This window comes from Canis aureus, chromosome 10, assembly GCF_053574225.1.
Source record: "Canis aureus isolate CA01 chromosome 10, VMU_Caureus_v.1.0, whole genome shotgun sequence".
In the NCBI taxonomy this organism is placed as follows: Eukaryota; Metazoa; Chordata; class Mammalia; order Carnivora; family Canidae; genus Canis; species Canis aureus.
Window position 1 is genome coordinate 69,424,724 of NC_135620.1, and position 20,777 is coordinate 69,445,500.

At 46.0% G+C, this 20,777-nt stretch overlaps 1 protein-coding gene across 8 annotated transcripts in view; it reads right to left on the reverse strand.

The window, feature by feature from the left end:
* Positions 1–2,626: 2,626 nt before the first annotated feature.
* FKBP15 (FKBP prolyl isomerase family member 15) overlaps positions 2,627–20,777 on the reverse strand; it is a 59,297-nt gene continuing 41,146 nt past the window's right edge. For 6 of the 8 annotated variants that reach the window (XM_077912957.1, XM_077912952.1, XM_077912956.1 and 3 more), the window contains 10 exons: positions 20,355–20,457; positions 14,409–14,580; positions 12,541–12,677; positions 10,282–10,437; positions 9,490–9,642; positions 8,411–8,533; positions 7,500–7,607; positions 6,546–7,225; positions 5,426–5,522; positions 2,627–3,224 (listed from right to left, as the gene is read on the reverse strand). In XM_077912957.1, the coding sequence (XP_077769083.1) occupies positions 3,147–3,224; positions 5,426–5,522; positions 6,546–7,225; positions 7,500–7,607; positions 8,411–8,533; positions 9,490–9,642; positions 10,282–10,437; positions 12,541–12,677; positions 14,409–14,580; positions 20,355–20,457 (1,807 nt within the window). In that variant the 3' untranslated portion in view covers positions 2,627–3,146. The remainder of the gene's footprint in view (positions 3,225–5,425; positions 5,523–6,545; positions 7,226–7,499; positions 7,608–8,410; positions 8,534–9,489; positions 9,643–10,281; positions 10,438–12,540; positions 12,678–14,408; positions 14,581–20,354; positions 20,458–20,777) is intronic. The other 2 variants (XM_077912955.1, XM_077912954.1) reach the window with 2 other exon arrangements.

The following is a 20,777-nucleotide window of genomic DNA, read 5'->3' on the forward strand; positions in this document are numbered from 1 at the left end:
CCTGTGGCCATTCTTGTGTTTCTGCTCAAACAGCAAGCACACGCCACCCTTGTAGCAACTGCAGGAGCTGGGTAGGGCAAATGCAGCTAGTTGGCTGTAGGGCTGTCCAAGGACTGAATCTGTCCATCTGCTATGAAGGCAACTTTGTGCTCAGGGAAGCCAGTCCTGAAATGCTGCCCTCAGGCAGACAGCCCACAACCTCCCCTCACCGAGACCTCCTCATGTTCACACACTGAGTCCTGCTGGGGTGCTGCCTTGCTGTGAGAAAGACAACTAACTGCTACATAGCCTGCAAAGCACCTTCTTTCCCTGAGGGCAGAAGCAAAAATACATCAAAACTACTTTTTAATTTGCAGTGAGAACTGTAACAAAGTATGGGACACGTTGAGTATTGATCAGTGCAATCTCCCCACCTCGGCAGCAAATCGGAAGGCCGCTCCATGTCACAACAGGGCAGGGAGTAAAGTTTCCAAGGTCCAGTGTGGTCTTGCTGATGAAGCCTCACGTACCCAGTTATACATCCTGACCAGCTAAGGCTCCCTCCCCTGGGGCATTGCTAAAATGAGCACTTCCGGGATCCCTGGGTGGCACAGCAGTTTAGCGCCTGCCTTTGGCCCAGGGCGTGGTCCTGGAGACCCGGGATCGAATCCCACATAGGCTCCGGGTGCATGGAGCCTGCTTCTCCTTCTGCCTGTGTCTCTACCTCTCTCTCTCTTTCTCTCTCTCTGTACGACTATCATAAATAAAAAAAAAAAAAAAAAAGAATTTGTTTAAAAATAAATAAATCAATAAATAAAATAAAATGGGCACTTCCATGGGTGACGGGCAACCTCTTCAGTTTGATACAGTCTCTGAATGTGGTACATGGGAGGCATGAATGGCACAGAGGGCTTTTAAACAAATCTGCTCTAGAGAAGCTGATTAGATTAAGTAAGCATTTCAACCTTCTTCATGGCCAAGTCACAAAAGGTGGCACTTTTTTTCTTCTACCTTTAGTTTTCTTTTAATGTAATAGATACCTCTCTAGTGCTTTTTATGCCACGTAGTGTTGTAAGCACTTGACAGTATCAACTCATTTAACATTCACAACCAGGTAGAAACTCTTCATCCTTGTTTTAGAACAGAGGAAGCTGGGCAGCCTGGGTGGCTCCGCGGTTTAGCACCGCCTTCAGCCCAGGGCCTGGTCCTGGAATCCTGGGATGGAGTCCCACATCAGGCTCCCTGCAGGGAACCTGCTTCTACCTCTGCCTGTGTCTCTGCCTCTCTCTCCCTCTCTCCCGAATTAGTAAAATCTTAAAAAAATAAAAAAGAGGAAGCTGAGGCACAAAGACGTTAAAGTCATCCAGCTCGTGAGTGTAGTGACAGGCAGCCTGGCCCAAGTCTGCTCCTTAGCACAGATGCACGTGAGGCTGACAGGGTCACCGGCCCAGGCCATACAGCACCTAGTGCTGCAAGGCTGTGAACACAGGCAGCAGGGACTGAGAAGTCTGTGCCGTGTTTTTTACCACAACAGGGCAGAGATTGTTTCAGAAGACCGGGGCTGGGGTCCAGGATTTCTGACAAGCATGACTACCCCTTTTCCCCCAACCCAGTGAAGGATGCCATCCAGGTGGACAAGAGCCCAGGTTCCAGAAAAGGCTAGCCAGGATTTGAATTCTTGTTCTCCTGCTTACTAGCTATGTAACCTTGGACAAGTTAATTTACTTCCTTAAGGCTCGGTGTCTCCTCTGTAAAATGGGGATAAGTGTCTTCTGCAAGAGCTGCTGGAGAGGGGTACCTGGGTGGCTCAGTGGTTGAGCATCTGTTTGGCTCAGGTTATGATCCCAGGGGTCCTGGGATCGAGTCCCGCATCGGGCTCCCCACAGGGAGCTTTCTGTCTGCCTAGGTCTCTGCCTCTAGGTCTCTCATGAAAAAATAAAATCTTAAAAAAAAAAAAAAAAAACTGCTGGAGAGGAGAATCTGTGTAAAATGCTCAACAACTAAGGTTACTAAACAGTGGTTCTTACTGCCTCCCAGCCCCACTTATGGCTCACAGGCTCACAAAGGATCTGTCCTCATGAAGGACTGTCAGGTCATCAGAATTCAGGATACTATCTTATAAACATTGTAAACCAGGGAACACTTCTATTAAAATTATTCTCCTTTTTGAAGACTGGTTGTATGGTCTTTGGAATATCCTGAAACAAGTAAAGTGAGCACAAGTATTTTCTCCCTACTCTTCTCTGCATTTGTCCTGGCCCCGAGTCCAGAGGGAACGGAAGCTGATCTCAAAGTGAAGCATCAATCCAGGGCCAGCATTGAACGACGATGCCATGGAGGGACCCTCCCACCTTCTGTGCATAGCTTCCTAGGGTGTAGGAACAAATGTGCAGGAGCAAGAGGACGGTGACCAGTTCTCGTATGACCATGGTGCCTCAAGCCTTCAGGCAGCTAGGGTGAACTGGGACAGCAGAGTGGTGCCCTTTCTTGAAAGCCTGAGTTCCAGGGGTAGGTGCCAAAGGGATTATTTGCTTTTGGGCATGTTAACCAACCCAGGCCCATTACAGCCCATACCCTGAGATGCCCAGAGAGGGGCACAGCCAGTCTCAGAACCCAATCAGATGTCTCCCCAAGAGCTTGAGGCAAGTTTCATCGCAGACATTTATTTTAGTTTTGTTAATTTCAAATATTCATTGACCTCTTGTATCAGATTTAAGGCAGAGAAAAGATACACGTCCCTGGTTAACTGAACTGGGGTTTAGATAGTGTAGTCCACCCTGGGTTCCACCAGGGAGACCTCACCCGAGATGACAGGTCCGGTTGCTGGTGCACAGTTGAGCATTGAGAGGCACATCAGTCTTAGTGAAGAGAATAAAAAGCTTGGAAGAGGGCAGGATTCTTGTAGGTGACACTGCAGGCAACCCACCAGCCCTTCCTCCCCAGGGGATTCTAAGACAGGACCCCGACGTTGTGAAGACAGGCTCACACTCCTCTCCGACCAGCCGGGCAAGGTGCTCAGATGTTGGTTAACTCAGATGTGTGCACTGTTGTCCTCAGAATGCTCACCTTCACCTCACCTGTGGCTTGTCTAGACCCAGGGCTGGCTGTGCATGACCATGCTTAGAGAAGGGTCGACAGAGAGGCCTTCCCACCAGTTTCCCAGGTCTTCATCCTAGCCAGTCAATGTCATCGTCGTCATCATCATCTCCAAAAAGTGGTGTCGGGGGCGGCCGTCCCTTCATGCTCTGACAAAACAGGAAAGAGCAGTCAGTCCTCACCTGTCCCTGCACCAGACTGCCTCCCCGCCTGGATAAGGTGAAGTGAACTGGCACCTGCTTCCAGCTCCAGGTTGGGAAGGACGGTGTTGCTTAAGGTTTTATTCAAAAGGACTGACCCTGTGGCCAGCAAACCTGGGCTTCCAGATAAAGCTGAGCCAAGCATGCAGAGAAGGGAGGCAATCCTCCAACACAGAGACAAGACAACCAACATTGGATGATTTTATCATTTATTTGTGAAACACATGTATTGATTTGACAGGTTTCTTCTCATGTGGTGACTTACACATTTCGTGTGGGAAAAGGAGGGTTGATGGGGGAAGAGAGAGGAGTAGGAGGAAGAAAGAGAAGCAGAGCAGCCCCATGGAGAGAGAGAGAAGATGCAAGAAGATGAAGGAAGATTGGGAAGAATATAGCTCCATATGAAGACACTGCTGCGGCCTCTGGTGGCCTGTCTGGTTCTGGAAGTGACCCCATCATTTGGGAGAAATGAGTTCAGAGGCTTGGCCACGTTACCAAGTGGCAAATCCAAGCGGCGAAGAGAGGCCAGGAGTACAGGGCCACAACCCCCAACACCCTTGATCCCACTGGCCCTTTCCTCACTCTCTCCAACCAGGTAGTAGGAAAATGGAGATTAACAGACTACAGAGGAAACTCTCCCCCACTTTTCATGACTTGAGGTCCTGGCTTTTTTCTTCTAGGTTGGCGAGGAACAGCTCCCACAGGGGTAGCAGGAGAAAGGGGAAGCAGGAGAAAGGCACGCATGGAATATCCCCTGCTCTGAGCTACTGTGGCCCACGGTCAGTCTTCACAGGGCTGGCCAAACAGAGGCAGCGGGATGTGGTCAGGGGTCCCTGGTACAGACCTCGTATCCCTTTCTGGGCATCAACTAAGGGAGCTCTAGTCTGACTGGCTCACTGCTTCTGTTTTATTTTGGCTAAAGTTCTGGCTCTGTATTTGCTAGCATTAAAACCTTAAGACTATTACTTAATTTTGCTGGGTCTCAGTCCTCTTCTCTATAAAATGGGGTAAAAGTGCCTACCTCACTAGATTAGCAGAGTATTAAATGAGAAGTTTTCAGAGCATCCCAGAAATAAAAATTACCTTGATAGTATTCATATTAATACCAGTAATATATTGGTAACTAAACATTCCAACTATATTTACGGCAGCCACTTGGGATATTCAATTGGTTTTTTGTTATTTTTAAGTGCAAAACTCATATTAAAATTTTTGAATAAAAATTTAATTCCTGGGAAGAAAGGCCCATGGGAAGAAATGGTGCACTTCTCCCAGGGGAGTCCGGGCAGGAGGCAAGGGCATTGTATGTGCAAGCCAGATCCTTGTTCTGCCACAGCCATTTCCCCTAGGTTCTGGCAAAATCACTTCACAATTCTGTCCCTGGGACAGGCTGAGCCTGAAGCTGATCTGTGTTCTCCACCCATATTTCTCTCTAGTGACAGTCCCATCAGAGCAGTCAAATGTCCTAGTGACAGCCTCACTTCACAGTGGGACAATAGATGCAAGAATCAGGGCTCTGATCCAGGCAGGCTCTAGGAGCAAGCCGCCCTCCGGCCATCACTCTGCAGCTTGGTAGAGTGAGGTTGTGCTATCAGCACTTAAACCATTTTCTGCCCAGGGTGTTGTGAGGACCAAACAAGGTAGCAGCGCAGGGTGCAGGCTGAGGAAGTGGAAAGGTCCAAAAACAGGCAGTCTTGGAAGGAGCCTGGGTTTCAGTCCTAGCTCTACCACTAACTCTCTCTGTGCCTTTAGGTAAATCATCTTTCTGTGCCTCAGTTTGTCTATGAATAAGGATGTAAGACAAGACCTTCAAAGTCCCTTCTGATTGTAAAGTAGACAAATTCCAAGCAGATCTGGGGAACCTGAGGCTCTAGCATTCTAATACAGGACTAAGCAGCTCGACTTCCTTCACTGAAAGGAGCAATCATTCCTGCGTGGACAGAAATCGAGATCCCTTTTCAGGAATAAAGTATCTGCCCATCCCCACCACGCTTACAGAGCTGCCCCCTCCCAGCCCCTCGGCTGCTCCCACAGGTTGCAGCACACAGAGCCCAGGGCACCGGCCACCCGCAGACTCCATTCCTCTTCTTGGAGCCAGCAGGGAAGGGTCCCTGGGGAGTGGTGTGAGGCAGGGCCTGGCATTTCCTTACCACCTCATCTTCATCCTCCTCCTCAGGCTGTGCTTTGGGCCTTGGAAATTTCAGAGTTGCCCCTTTAAAGAGTTCATCGTCTTCATCCCCTGAGAGACTGAAGGAAAAATCAAGAAAATCAAGTCAATAGAAAATGGCGCTGTTCCTGTTTCAGGCCACAAAGCCCACAAGCTCTGCAGAAAGAATCCAGCAGCTGTGGTAGTGGCCCGGGAGTTCCCCGCCGCCTCCACTCTGGCCTCCTAGTGCGCTTGACACCTTCCATGACCTATAGCTAGTCATCTTTAAAAACTAATACATCAGGCCATGTCTTTTTTTTCTTTTTTTTTTTTTTTTTGCTTAAATCCCTTTAATAATTTTTCAGGGTACTTCCAGTCCAAATTTCTAAGAGTGACACAAGATCTCACATGTCTTGGTCCCTACTTCATTCTCCAATCTCAGGTTAACATCACTCTCCTCCTTACTGGGCCTTCTTTGGCTCCTTGTCTGTCATGTCCAGTCCTACTACAGGGCCCCGGCATGTGCTGTGCCTGCTCTCTGCAATCTCTTCCTCCGAACCCTGGCATTGAAGGCTCCTTTCCAACCTTTAGGTCCCAGTTTATACATTACCTTCTCTGAATCCTTCCCTAACCACTCTATCTAAAAGCAGAATAGGGATGCCTGGGTGGCTCAGTGGTTGAGCATCTGCCTTCGGCTCAGGTCCTGGTCCCACATCGGGCTCCCCACATGGAACCTGCTTCTCCCTCTGCCTGTGTCTCTGCTTCTCTGTGTGTCTCTCATGAATAAATAAAATCTTAAAAATAAGTAAATAAATGCAGAATAATTCCCTTTTTATTCTCTATTACAATAATATAGAATTTTGTTTTGAAGGACTTACCATACTTTTATAATGCATAAATATTTGGCTTCCCCACTAGACTGCAAGCTCCTTAACTCAAAAACCAAATCTGCCTTGCCTACCACCCTACTGCAGTGCTGACTACATAGGTATTATTGAATAAATACATGAATGAATCAATAGTGAGTCAGTCCTTCTCTGAGGATGGGTGACCAGCCCTGGCAAAACCAGTGACAACCTCCACATATAGCTGCCCTGTTCTGGAAACTGCTCAGGAAGACATACCTGGCATGCTGAGAATACTGGTTAGGTCCACTTGCTGTTCCAACAGTTGGTGAATCTGCCTCTGTGTTTTCTAGCTCCTTAGAGGGAGCAGGAGAATTAGTGACATCCTCATCTTTCTTGGGCTCTGGAGGCTGAGGCTCTTCTCCTAGACTTTCAGGCCCTAAGGCCAGTGGGTCCCCCTTCATGGGGTGTGAAGTCAGGGACAGTCTTGTGGGGCTCTCTGGCTTTTTGACACAGGCATTTTCCAATGGGTTGGCAGCAAGTGTTTCCTCACACTCAGAATCCACAAGTACAGGGCCCGGAGGCTTAGGGGGAATTGAAGTTGGGGGCCCCAGAGGTCTTTGGGAGGGGATACAAGACAGTTCGGGTGGGTGGGCATCACCTTTTATCTCTGAGAGCACCTCTGCCTCTGCAGGCTCCCCTTCCCTTCCCTGTACCTCATCCTGGGGAACAGAGAGGACCCGAGGAGGCAGGGGGACAGCCTCCTGGACTGCCTGCTCCGATGACACCAGGGGGGACTCCTGTGTCTCCGTACTCTGTGGCGCTAGAGGCGGTCCAGAACTGGCTGAGACCGAGTGCTCCTGGGGTCTTTGAGGCCGCTCTTCCTCTTCCTCCTCTTCTTCACTGCTGCTCTGTCCCTTGTCTTGCTCATGCTGGTTTAACAGCTGAAGAGTCACTATCTGTTCAAAAGCCAAGGAGGAGGAGATGCTCACTGACAGGAAAACAGCAGGCACTCCTACTTCTTCACTCCCTGAGAGCACAACTGCTCCTGCAGGTCACATGACTGTTTCTTCCTCTCACCAGAGGCTGCCCTCATCCATGCAGACAGAAGTCATTCTACTTATCCTGATTATTGAGGAACAGTCTTGAATACTTTTTAGATTTAGGACCCCTGAGAAGGCACTTAAGCACCAAGATTCTCGCCTCAGTGAAACAATCACCAGCTGGCCGTACCTTGATGGTGTTCATGATGGTCCCCAGAACGGCCCTGCCGCTGTAAGAGTCCTCCAGCTCAAATTCTCCCCGCAAGGACTGGAACACCTGGTTCATGATCTTCTTGACCTGCGTGAAGACATGAGGAGAGCAAAACAAAATATATGCTGCCCAAATCAAGTGATTAGGGGATGCATGTCAATTCCAGAGAGGGGTCTGGAAGGCTGAAAGGAAGCCCTTCTGGAACCATGTAGTGCGACACAGCTGGTCATGAACTGAGATGCCCAAGGCTGTCACTATGGAGAGGGCCATGTTAGATAAGGAACAACATTTGGTGGAAGGGTTATCAAGGACAGGCAAATGCATGATTTCAAAAAAAAAAAAGGCAAGCTGTGGCACGTGTTTATTGATGCCCCCTCCCGTTGTGGCCACCACTGGAGCTGCCGTGGGCTGTGAGGATTGGTGCCAGCAGCGGCTGGGCACACCCCTCTCTCTTGTGAGTTAGAGACACTCCCTTCTCTGTCAAAACCTCAGGATGGAGTCTTCTGGGGTGGCCATTAATATGATAGGCTCCAAAGAGTTAAGTTTTACTTAAGTCAGACAAGTGGTATTATCACTAAAATCAGAAAAAAAGCTACCAACACAACAAACTGGCCATACTAGGGATGCCTGGGTGGCTCAGTCTGAGAGTATCTGCCTTTGGCTCAGGTCACCATCCCAGCATACTGGGATCAAGCTCTGCATCAGACTCCCAGGGGAGAGTCTGCTTCTCCCTCCCTCCCCCTCGACTTGTGCTTGCTCACTCTCTCAAATAACTAAATCTTAAAAAAAAAAAAAAAAACTGGCCACATTCTTCCTGAATGCCTGATATGCACACTCACTCAATCCCTTGATATGATCTGACTTGCTTCTTCTTCGAAATGCCCGCTCACCTTCTCTGAGGCATCAGTGGCAGCAGCCGCAACCCCAGACGCGTGAGACTTATTCTCCGGGTCCTCTGCGCGCTGTTCATTTTGCTCCGTCAGGGCTGTGACTCGGGCCTGGAGGGCTAGACACTGCAAAATGAACAGACTGTAGCTGTGGCCTTGGGAGCCTGGACTGCCAGGTGGAAGTCAGGGCCCCCGGGGGGACAAGAACCATCCTAAGCATCCAGCGTTAATCTCAGGTAGGTCTGGGTGTCTGCACGCCCCCACCCGCCCCAGGCTGCTGACTCAGGACATTCTTTTTCCTCATCCTTCAGTCTCAATTCACAACTTCACCTCCTCCTCCCCACCAAGGCAACCTGTCTTGTTCCTAATCAGGTCAAGAGCATGATGAGAAAAGAGGGGATAGAAGTCCAGTAACAGACATGAACACTGGCCATTAGAAGCAGTCTATTCACCTGCCAAGACTGCCTTCATCATCTCTGAGTCAAAGAGTTTTTAACTAGATTCTCTAAGGAAAGATACACAGACTTTCACACCATGACTCTAAGTCATCTTCCATCTCTGTCACTTTCATACCACGATCCCACCATACCCAGGTCCCGTCCCACCTCCGTACCTCTGCCTGCGGCATTCAGCCACCTTCCACACCTCACTTCTCCTCACCAAGGTTACGGGGCCTTCTGGGCCCTGCTCCCTCAGGCACTTCCTCTTCTGGGCCTCATAGCCCTTAAATGCTTATCTTTGTTTCTGTCTCCCTTTCTGGACTGTGAGATGGTTGAAGGCAGAGTAAACCCTTTTTCTAACACAGTATCTAGACTACAACTGGTATTCAATAAGTATTTGCTTCATAAATGATCAAATAGTGGAATTATATATATTCCAGAACACTATTGTTGCTTTTGCTTTTTCTAGGTCACGGACCTGTCTTCCCAAAATCAATATGTGAAAAGATTACTGATAAACTGGAGAGCTGCACAAGCATGGTTTGGTTTTCAAGCTATTAACATATTTTAGGTTCAGAAGGATTTACAAGACTCAACCTGTCTGCCTCAGTTAACTGGGCTGTCTGGCCCAAGGAAAACTACCTTTTCCTGAAGGTGGAGGAGCTTCTGCTGGTTGGCATCTCTCTGCGCACAAACTTCCTGGTACTGCTGCTGGTGCTCATCTTTGGCAGAGGCCAGCAGGTGTTCACATTTTGCTTCCCACTGGGTCTGCAGCTCAGCCTGCACAAGAGACAGCTGCCAAGAGAATGTCATCACCATATCCTGGGGGGGTGGGGAGGCAGTTGCATCTAGGGAAGCCCATCTTTCATAAGGCAAAAAAGAATAAGCCGACAGCCCAGATTTAATAGGGACACAACTACCTGAAAGACCTTGATTACTCTGAAAGTAAATGTACTTCTTAAATGTAGGTACACAGATATCATTGGTGATCAGGATTCTAAAAGCTACTCCAACCAGTTAAGGGGTGACTGTCTAGACAGCTGCTAGAGAATAGGGCCATAATGTGATCTTTTTCAGAGTCTAGGCCCTCTTTACAGGTTCCGATGAAACCATTTTTTCAAAATTCCCAGAGGAGACTATACCAATTCACTCAACAATTAAACAGATACACATAAGTATGAATTTATGAACTTAGGAGGAAAAAGGCCTCTGTCAAAGGCCTCTTATGAACTAAAGATCCAGGTGTGGACTGCCACTGTCCCTGGTCTCCCTGCCTGATTACCTAAATAAATTCCTTCTCTTCAAGGACAATAATGTGCCTGAAGGATGGTGTCTGCTGGTTGAGGACTCTGGTTTTATGTTTGGAATCCCTTTTTTTCCAAGGACAATAATGGCCTAAAGGCATGTTTCCAAAGTGCTTCAGGTTCCTGTTACCTGCTCTGCAGCTGCTTGGTCTGTGGACACCCGAGCCTTTTTCAAGAGCTGCCGAAGCTTGTCCAGTTCCTCCTGGTAGGACTTGCGGATTTCGTCAATCTCCTCCTCAGCCTGACAGCGCTCTTGAGCAGACTTCTTTTTCCTTTCAGAGAGGTTCTTAGGAATAAGAGAACCATCATCAGCTCTAGCTGTTTCACAGAGGATAAATGCAGATGGTGACAGTGATGGTAGTTTTTGAGTTGGCTGGGTCCTTCTGGAAACAATTTAATGTTTAATTTTCCTTCTATATTTAACATTCTCAGCTGCTGAGGGACATTCTCAGCTGAGGGACAGAAAATGTAGACCAAGATTTACCCCCTAAAAAGGCACAAGACCACAAAAGCTTCACTAGAGAGTTTTACAGAAATCTCAGAAAGTTTGTTCTTTCATATTTAAACTGTTCCAGGGGCACCTGGGTAGTTCAGTTGGTTAAACGTCCAACTCTTGATTTCGGCTCAGGTCATGATCTCAGAGTCGTGGGACCAAGCTCCACATCAGGCTTGTGCTCAGCCTGGAGTCTGCTTGAGATTCTCTCTCTTCCTCTCCTTCTGCCCCTCCCCCTGCCTGTGCAGTCGCTAAGTAAATAAATGAAATCTTAAAAAATAAATAAATAAAAATAAACTGTTCCAGAACAGAAAGAAATATTCCCACTTTGTTCAATGGGGCTTGTTTAGGCTTAAAATTTTAATACAACAGATACTGAAAATAATAAGTGATATTTGTAACATCTATGAGTGACAAAGGATTAACATCCTTAGTAATGTTTACGAATCAAATATTACAATAGAAAAGAAGACAACGGACATTACAAAGAATTTACAAAATAAACACAAATAGGTATTGAATATATGAAAGCTTCACTATTAACAAAAATATATATTAAAATAAGACAGCAAAAAAAATAAGACAGCATATTTCACCTATCAGGCTATAAAGATTAGAAAACCTGACATATGCAGAGTTGGACAAAATATAGAGATACGGACTTGCTCACACAGTGCTGGAAGTGCAAGCCAACATATTCTTCTTTGAAGATAATCTGGCAATATGTATTTTTTTTTAAAGATTTTTTATTTATTCCTTTGAGAGGGAGACAGAGCATCAGAGAGAGCACGAGCAGGGGGAGGGTCAGAGGGAGAAGCATTTTAAAAATGTAGATGTAAAGCATTGCCTATGATCTAGCAATTCTAAGTCAAGCAATTCATTGTATGGAATGCTCAAATGAATTTGTAAAAAATAGTCATATAGTACAAGGATGTTCACAGCAGTGCTTGAAACTGGAAAAATAGAAACATAAATAACCATCAGTAGGTAAATAAGTTCCGGTTTAACCTGACAAGAGACTAGAGTACTGTGCTGTAGTTAAAAAAAAATGAGGGTTTTATTCATTTTTTTAAAAGATTTTATTTTTAAGCATTCTCTACACCCAACATGGGGCCTGAACTCATGACCCCGAGATCAACAGGTGCATGCTCTATCAAATGAACCAGTCAGACATCCCAAAAAGTTCTCACACTTATTTGTACTATGTCCACGATGTTAAAAAAAAAGAAGTGTTACACATGACCCTATTACAGTTTAAAAATGATCAGTGTACATATATGTATGCACATATATATATGTATATTTTATACACACAAAAAATAAACTGCAGGGATAATCGTACATTATTTATAGTTGTCATCTCTAATGCTTGAGATTGAGAGGAAAAAAGATAAATTTATTTCATACTTTTCAGCATTATTTGTACTTGTTACAATGAGCACATGCTCTTGTAATTTTTTTAAGATTTTATTTATTCATTCATGAAAGACACACAGAGAGAGAAGCAGGCTCCACCCAGGGAGCCCAATGCGGGACTCGATCCCAGGACCCCAGGATCATGCCCTGGGCCGAAGGCGGCCCTAAACTGCTGAGCCACCCAGGGATTCCACTCTTGTAATTTTTTTTTTTAAGATTTTATTTATTTATTCATGAGAGACACACAGAGAGAGGCAGAGACACAGACAGAGGGAGAAGCAGGCTTCCTACAGGGAGCCCAATGTGGGACTCGATCCTAGGATTCTGGGATCATGTTCTGGGCCGAAGGCAGATGCTCAACCACTGAGCCACCCAGGCGTCCCCACTCTTGTAATTTTTAAAAGGAAAGTAAAAATGTCTATTCAACACTTAATCCTGGCCACTTGGGTCTAACTGAGAAACTTCAGGCATAGAACTTACCTTTTCCAGAGATTCCTTCTCGGCTCGAAGATCAGCCAGCTCCTCCTCCAGGGATGTCACCTTGAGCTCCAGTTGTCTCCGGCTTTGCTTTTCACTTTTGAATCTGGACTGTGCTTGCTCCGAGGTTTCCTGGAGCTCTGGGGTGTAATGGCAGAGTGACTGGTTGAAGAACCAGCGCTGCAGAGGCACCTGGCATCCCGGCTGCTCCTCCCAGGCCGCACCCTGCGGGCTCCCAGCCCAATCACGTGAGCGTCTTCTCCTCACTCCTTTCAGCACCCCTCACTGACCAGTGAAAGGCCTACCATGTCATGAATCAACTCCCCAGCAACCCACGTTCATGGCTATTATGTGTGTCACCTTCTCCACACAAAATGAAAAAGAAACGTTTCAAGCTGTCCAAAACCACTTTCGAAAGGTATCATGGCCACAATCCCATTTCAACCACTGCCTCAACACACTAAACAGATCTTTATTTAGCCATCAGCTCAGGGCCTGTCTCAACACCTCGGTGAAATACTTCCATCCTTCTTGGGAGCTGGGACATTCTACCAAGAGTTTTCTTTTAAAACACCAAATAAATGCTCAAATAAAGCTACTTGGAATATTTCATTAAAATGTAATGCATCAAAATTAAATTTGTATGGAAAACTTTTGAGACCCATATGGTGCTTCACAAGAGCAAAAAAGAAGATACCTGTACGACATTCGAATCTAAGACTGTTCCTCAGGTGCACCCATGTGATGCTCTAAAAGGGAAAGGGTTTCTCCTCAAACTACCACCCTACCGACTGACATCAGTGTGTTTAGCTCTTTTCAGGCAAGCAAACTGCTTCTTCCCAATTCTGCTGCTGCCCCCTGGTCCCATCTGTGTCTTCCACACTTGTGTCTCTACATGGAGATACATGAATCAACATGCTGGTTTTCATACATCTACTCTTCAAGTCCCTATGTCTTGAGCAGCACCTTTATGTTAGGCACTGAACTCAGGCTAACTTGGAGGAAAGGACTTTGCAAAGATGACCAAGATACCATCCTTGTCCTCCAGAGGCTTAGAGTCTAGAAGGGAATGCAGACATGAAAATAGTGCTATTTCAAGGTTAACTCTGATAATGGTCATAATAACATACTCAGAGGTAAAGAATTCTAAAGGAGATTAAATGTTCTAGGAAAAAAACAAGGAAGTTTCTGAAAGAGTAGATTTTGGAGAATTGGAGGCAAATATTGGTGACAGTGGGCACACCAAGTCCAGAGAAGAGCATGGATGAAAAGATCAGAACCATAGGATGGCCTAAAGCTGCAGCAGAGTGGCTATGTCCAGAGCCAAGTGAATTGAGCAATATAAGAGGAAGTAAGCCAAGCTGGAGGGGCCTCAAGTGCCAAGCTGAAGGGTTGGAATCCACCCTCTGGGTGGCGGCTACAAGAAGCACTTCTTTCTTAAATTTCCACTGAGTCACGAGTTAGAGGAACACATTAAATTCTTCTGGGCCCAGGAGCCAAACACAAGTACCAAAGATACTGAGGGCAATACTTGCCCCAAAGGGGGGAAAGTGGTCACTGATCAACTCCAGATGAACAGCCAGTCCTTCAGTATCCTTTGTCAACCAATCATGTAGGTTTATACTGACCTGCTTTCATTTTTGCCTCAGCCCTTCAAACTTGATGAGCATTAAGCCAAATGCATGGGGAGGAAGGACAGTGTTTCTTTTTTTTTTTTTTTTTTAATTAAACTCTATCCCACTGTGGGGCTTGAACTCACAATCCCAAGATCAAGAGTCACATGTCCCACTGACTGAGGCAGCCAGGTGCCCCTCAGTTTCATTCCTTGGGTTTAAATGGTGAGCGTCCCAGCCCCTCCACCAAGGACGTACCTGAGAGCTCTGCCTGCAGTTTGGCGAGCTGGCCCCTAAGGAGCTCTGTCCCTTTCAGGCTTTCTGTCAGCTCCATCTGTAGCTCTGTTTCTTTCTTTTGGTGAGCGGTTACTTTCAGCTGCAGACAAGAGACTTGAGCAGTGGCGGCTGCTAACTCTTCTGTCACCTTGGCCTGAATAGTGTGACAAAGTACGATGCCACTTCACACATGGGTGTCCCTTGTCTCCAAGTGATGACCCAACCTCACACACTCTATGCTGACTAAACTGGTCGGAAGGGAGGTCAGGCCTCTTAACCTGAAGCCAAAATCAAGCCTTCAAAACGTGCCAAATCTCTGACCCAGGAATTCTCTTACATTAATCTGTCCTTGGGAAGAACTGTGCAAACTTACACAACTTTTGCTACAAGATGTTTAATGCAGATTGTTTACAGTTGCAAAAGAATGAAAAATAAAATGCTGGAAAATGAGCTTGATTAAGCAAATTACGATACGTGGATCTTGTATGCAACTACCGAGAATGATGATTCAGTGTTACCAATGTGATACCTGAGAAACGGTATTCCTGACATTTTCTAACTTTCCTAGAATAAACGTGTATTTTTTTTTTCATAAGAAAAGGATTTTGAAATTTAAATTGAATGCCTTCAATAGCAACCAACGTACGTCTGAGTCTGCTGTTTCTCCCTAGTGGAAGTATGATGGAAAACTCAGCCACCTGAGTTTGGTCTGGGGTGGGGTTCTTGGAAGAACAGAGCTTACAAAAGATGGCAACACTGTTTTCTCATGTGCCACTTATTGTAAATGGTGCCCTGTCCTGGCCTCACAGAAGCTATATCCTCTCAAGTAACATCTGATGAAAACACAATGACTCCCCTGGAGAACCCTCTAATGATACTCTGTGTAGTAAAGGTGATGATTAAGAGGACGGCCAAAAAAATGGAACGGTAAACAAGTGACAAATACCACATCCTCATCACCTGATCTGACGTGCTCCCATAAAAATGAGGAGAAATGAGAGGACAAGAAACGCAGTGAATGGTTTTCCACTGGTGACCCATCTTGACTTTTTGGACAGCAAAGTATTAGTGGGGTTGGGCCATCTCTCTATACTATTATGCTGCTACTCTCATGACTCCTCCTATGCTATTCTATTTGCCGTGCATTTATAGTCATCTACTTTTTTACTATCCTTTGGTCCCTTCTTATGCTATTCACTGTGCCCCTGCAGATTTAAACTTTCCAAACCCTTTCCATTTAAAATCTGGTATTCTGGCTCTTCTAAAGGTTAAGGATATAAAGAAAAATAAAAAAATATATAAAGGGGGGTGCTTGGGAAAAGCTCAGTGGTTGAGTGTTTGCCTTTGGCTCAGGTCGTGATCCCAGGGTCCTGGGATTGAGTCCTGCATCGGGCTCCCCAGGGAGCCTGCTTCTCCCTCTGCCTGTGTTTCTGCCTCTGTGTCTCTCATGAATAAACAAGTGAAATCTTAAGAAACAAAACAAAAATAAAAACAAAAAAGTATATATAAAATAAAAAGAAACCGGCTGTGAATGAGTATCTAAGAGTCTACTGACAAACTCTCTCTTTGACCAAACTTTAGTCATGTTCCTCTGAGCCCCTGACCTTGGCCTCCCATCCTGTCCGTAGCCTGCCCAGCCTAGTTTTAAGCAAGAATCCTGATATGTCCATTTAGAAAGAACCCCTCTCCCTGATATCTGAACAAGTTCTTCATCTTCGACCTTTGCTATCCCAGTCCTTGGCTAGTCAATTAGAAGAATCCTACGAGGTCACTTTAGCAAGAATCTCCCTATCCATGAGGTCTCCTCTGAATAATTTTTCAGCACTGACCCCTCACTCCACTCCTTAGCCATCTGCCCTTACTGAATTTGGAGTGGAGCCCAATCTTCCTCTTCTACTGTAACAGCCTTGAATAAAGTCTTCCTTACTACTTCTGGACGCATCTGGGTAATTTTTTCTCTAACGGTAGGCGACCTTTGGAATGAGCTCTAAGATACTTATTTTTGCTATTCAGTAGCCTTGGGTTTTTACCTGTTAAACACAGAGGACAATGGCAGCTAGAACTTCCAGACGGAAGAGGAGTTTTCATCTGGCCCATGTAGAATAAAAGTTTTAGTCACCGTCCTGGCACCTGTGGCCTGATGGGACCTGAGCTCACATAGCACCCAGAGAGCTTCGTATCTGTCCTTAGCTCAAGATTTCACAAATATCAGATCGAGAGCCTCTCATAAAGGCCTTGCAGCAACTAAGACCACTGGAGGGGCTGGAGCTCACTGAAGGGGAGGCAGTAGGATGGGCTGTCCCTTTCTCACCAAAGGACAAGCAGAGTAAAAGGTGACTTTGGGCATTATTTGGAAAGGCCAATTAGAAGCTTGATAAGTAATACTCTCAGCCAAACACACATCTGTGCACAGAGAAAACAGCGAAGGGACGAGTAATGGGAAAGTAAAGGCAGGGAGAACCAAAAATTCAGAAAAATAAGTAAAAAGGAACATTCAAGTCAGAAGCAGGAAAATGGTATCAAAGCAAAATGGCCATTTGTTTTTTTGGGTTTTTTTTTTAAAGATTTTATTTATTCATGAAAGACACAGAGAGAGAGAGAGGCAGAGACAGGCAGAGGGAGAAGCAGGCTCCATGCAGGCAGCCTGACAGGTCTCCAGGATCATGCCCCGGGCCGAAGGCGGTGCCAAACCACTGAGCCACCCGAGCTGCTCTATGGCCATTTGACCAAAGGAAAAAGGACACAGCTGACTGGAAGTGAGGCCCTGAACAAGCCGCTTACTCTCTCTGGGCCACAGTTTACCCTCTGTGAAACAAGGTCAGATCAGGTGACTTTTGACAACTCTTCCGTTAGTCCAGGGTTTTATGTGGAAATACTAATAACCCTGTTACAGAGAAAAATAAAGAATTCCATTCACTGAATGTTCACTGAGTGCTCAGCCAAAACTCTGAGCTGCGTTTGAGGGCAGAGAGCTCCCTCCAGGGATGAAAGGACCTTGGTGATCTCCCTTATAGAGGGAGAGCCCTCACAGGGATGACTGTTAAGAAAGAAGTGGAGCAAAAGGAAAGGGGGAGGAGGTTGTCAAGCCTTGAAAAATTTCACTGAAATCAAATCAAAGCAGCCAAGCGAGGTGTGTGGTACTTGCTACCTGGCTCATCAAGCATAGTGCTACTCAGCCCAGGAGATGCTCTGAGACAGATGTGTGGGAAGCACGGTACCTGGGATCTGATGGTGATTTAGCAGATCAGAGTTGTTCTGTTGTGATTACTGCTCTTTGGGCTATTATAGACAGAGCATCTGCAGGTGCCAGGCACCATGCCAACCATTTCTGTGTATCAATATGGGGCACCTGGGTGGCTCAGTCGGTTGAGCATCTGACTCTTGATTTTGGCTCAGGTCATGGTCTCAGAGTTGTGAAATTGAGCCCCAAGTTGAGCTCCACACTCAGTGGGGCATCTGCCCGAGATTCCCTCTACTTCTGCCCCTCCCTCTGCTGGTGCAGGTGTGCACTCTCTCTAAAATAAATAAATCTGGGATCCCTGGGTGGCACAGCGGTTTAGTGCCTGCCTTTGGCCCAGGGCGCGATCCTGGAGACCCAGGATCGAATCCCAAGTCGGGCTCCCGGTGCATGGAGCCTGCTTCTCCCTCTGCCTATGTCTCTGCCTCTCTCTCTCTCTCCCTCTCTGTGACTATCATATATAAATAAATAAATAAATAAATAAATAAATAAATAAATAAAATAAATAAATAAATAAATAAATAAATCTTTATAAAAATGAATCATGTGAGTGGATTAATAAGCTAACTCATGGGGTTGGCAAACTCTGACCCATAGGCCAAACTGGCCTACTGCCTATTCTTGTAAATAAAATTTTATTGGAACACACCCACCCTCCCCCCACTGATACTCAACATGAGAATCACATGGTGAAGTTCCTAAAAACAAAGGCTCTTAGCTGCCCCATCCAGAGACTGTGGCAAAAGAAACCACTAACAAAGAGCAGTGAGTCCTGGCTGGCTGTGTATCAGAATCAAAAGGAACTTTTGAAAAGTTCAGATTCAGCCTTCGGCTAGATACTGCTGAATTAGAATCTCAAGGTGAAGCTTAGGAATATGTATTTTTAGTCAAGCACCTCAAGTGACCTTGAGGCAGTCAGACTAGTGTGTGGGAACCACTGATCTAGAACAAGTTTTAGTAATCATGCTAGACCTGAATAACAGGTCTAAGAACTCAACCAAACAATATATTTGGGTGTCCCTGCCAGGCCTATGGAGAAAGAAGAAAAGGAAAAAAAAAAAGGAAAGAAAAGGGAAGAGAAAAGAAGAGAAAGAGTATAGGAGAGAGAGAAAATAAAAGAGGAAAGAGGGATGCCTGGGTGGCTCAGTGGTTGAGCATCTGCCTCTGGCTCAGGGCATGATCCCAGGGTCCTGGGATTGAGTCTCGCACTGGGCTCCCTGCAGGGAGCTGCTTCTCTCTCTGCCTATGTCTCTGCCTCTCTCTCTTTCTCTCTCTCTGTGTCTCTCATAAATAAATAAAATGTTAAAAAAAAAAAAGTAGAGAAAAGGAAATAGTAAAAAGTATGGTTAATGGACAGTGAAGTGACTCCAGTAGTGTTCAGTGGTGCCAATGTCATAGACTGCTGACCTTGATCCAGGCCCAAGGAGTCAGCCATAACAAACAAGGGATGGTGGGAAGTAGCTGTGAGAAAGGATCGGGGTCAAGTTGGGACAGGGCTATGCAGGGCAAGGCACTAGTCATTGGAGGATAAGGGGTCAGAGATATTTCTTCCCTAGACACTACAACAAAGAGAACACAGAACAATAACAGCATGAGTCAGAAATCCTCAACATTACTGGACTATGAGAAAGTGAGTACACTCTACAGGTTATGAGATACATTGCACTCAAGTTTTCAGGAAAAATTCAAAGCATAACCAATTTCTTAAACCTTTGAGATAACAGCAGATGGATGAGGAGCAGGAGCCCAAACCAGAAGGACTCCACTCCAGATCAACAGTGTCTCTGGAGCAACGATGGGGGCAGCGAGAGTCAGCGTCAACCCAGCCCAAGGCCCACTAGAGTCCTCCTTACAGCGACTCCAGGAACAGGTCAAAATGCCTAATTCTGAACGGACTGAAGCCAGACAGCAGTACCTTAAAACGCTCTTGCAGATGCAGATGAAGGAATAAACTAATCTTAAATTTCACTAAAATGTTTGTTACATGACATAATAGGAATTTTATTTTTTGGACATTAAAAAAAAGGGCAGCCCGGGTGGCTCAGCGGTTTAGCGCCGCTTTCAGCCCAGGGCCTGATCCTGGAGACCCAGGATTGAGTCCCACGTCAGGGGCTCCCTACATACAGCCTGCTTCTCCCTCTGCCTGTGTCTCTGTCTCTGTCCCTCTGTCTCTCATGAATAAATAAAATCTTTAAAAAAAAAAAGATTTTATTTATTTATTTGACAGAGAGATAGTACTAACAGAGGGAGCAGCAAAGGGAGAGGGAGGGGGAGAAGCAGGCTCCCTACTGAGCAGGGAGCCTGATGTGGGGGCTCCATCCCAGGACCCCGGGATCATGACCTGAGCCGAAGACAGACGCTGAACCAACTGAGCCACCCAGGCACCCCTGTAAGAGAAATTTTCTGTGATTGTGTCAAGAGAATAAATTTCATTTGCTAATAAACAATGTAATCTTCACCTTAATCAAATTACTTAGATGAGTTATAGTTTTTGAATCAACTCATTGCAAAGCATCCTATAAAACAGAAATCTGGATGATGGATATAGTAAAATCTGTTAGAAGCTTTCTAGTTCTGTTCCCAATGATGGCAAGTTTTTGCTGAAAAGCAGATGGATAAGTTCGTACACACACACGACAGCTCCTTACTCTACATATCCTGATGGGCTTTTCCCTCCCTGGTTACTTTACCTTCTCTTGTTCAGCATGCAATACTCTTGCCTGTGTGTTTTCTGTGGCTGTTTGAAGTGAGTTGTTCCTCTTCTCCATCATCAGGTTACTCTGCTCAACATACCTGTGAAATAGGGGAAGAGACATTTGTCAAGCGCTGAATGTATACCAGACACAACCAATGCACGTTCAGTCCTCACAACATTGCTCTATACCTTCAAAAAAACCCAGTCTGAAAGCAGCCATCAAGTTTGGAAGTAGGAACCTGGGCCAGAGGTTAATTGCTTTGCATAATGAAGAGAAAAGGAACTGGAAGTATGTGTGGTGCAGAGGAATGAAGGAGGAAAGAGGAGAGGGGAGTAGAAAGCACTTCTCCCCCCACCTCTCCCTTCCACTCCACCCCACCCCTGCCACCATGTGGGAGACGAGACACACTAGAAAAGA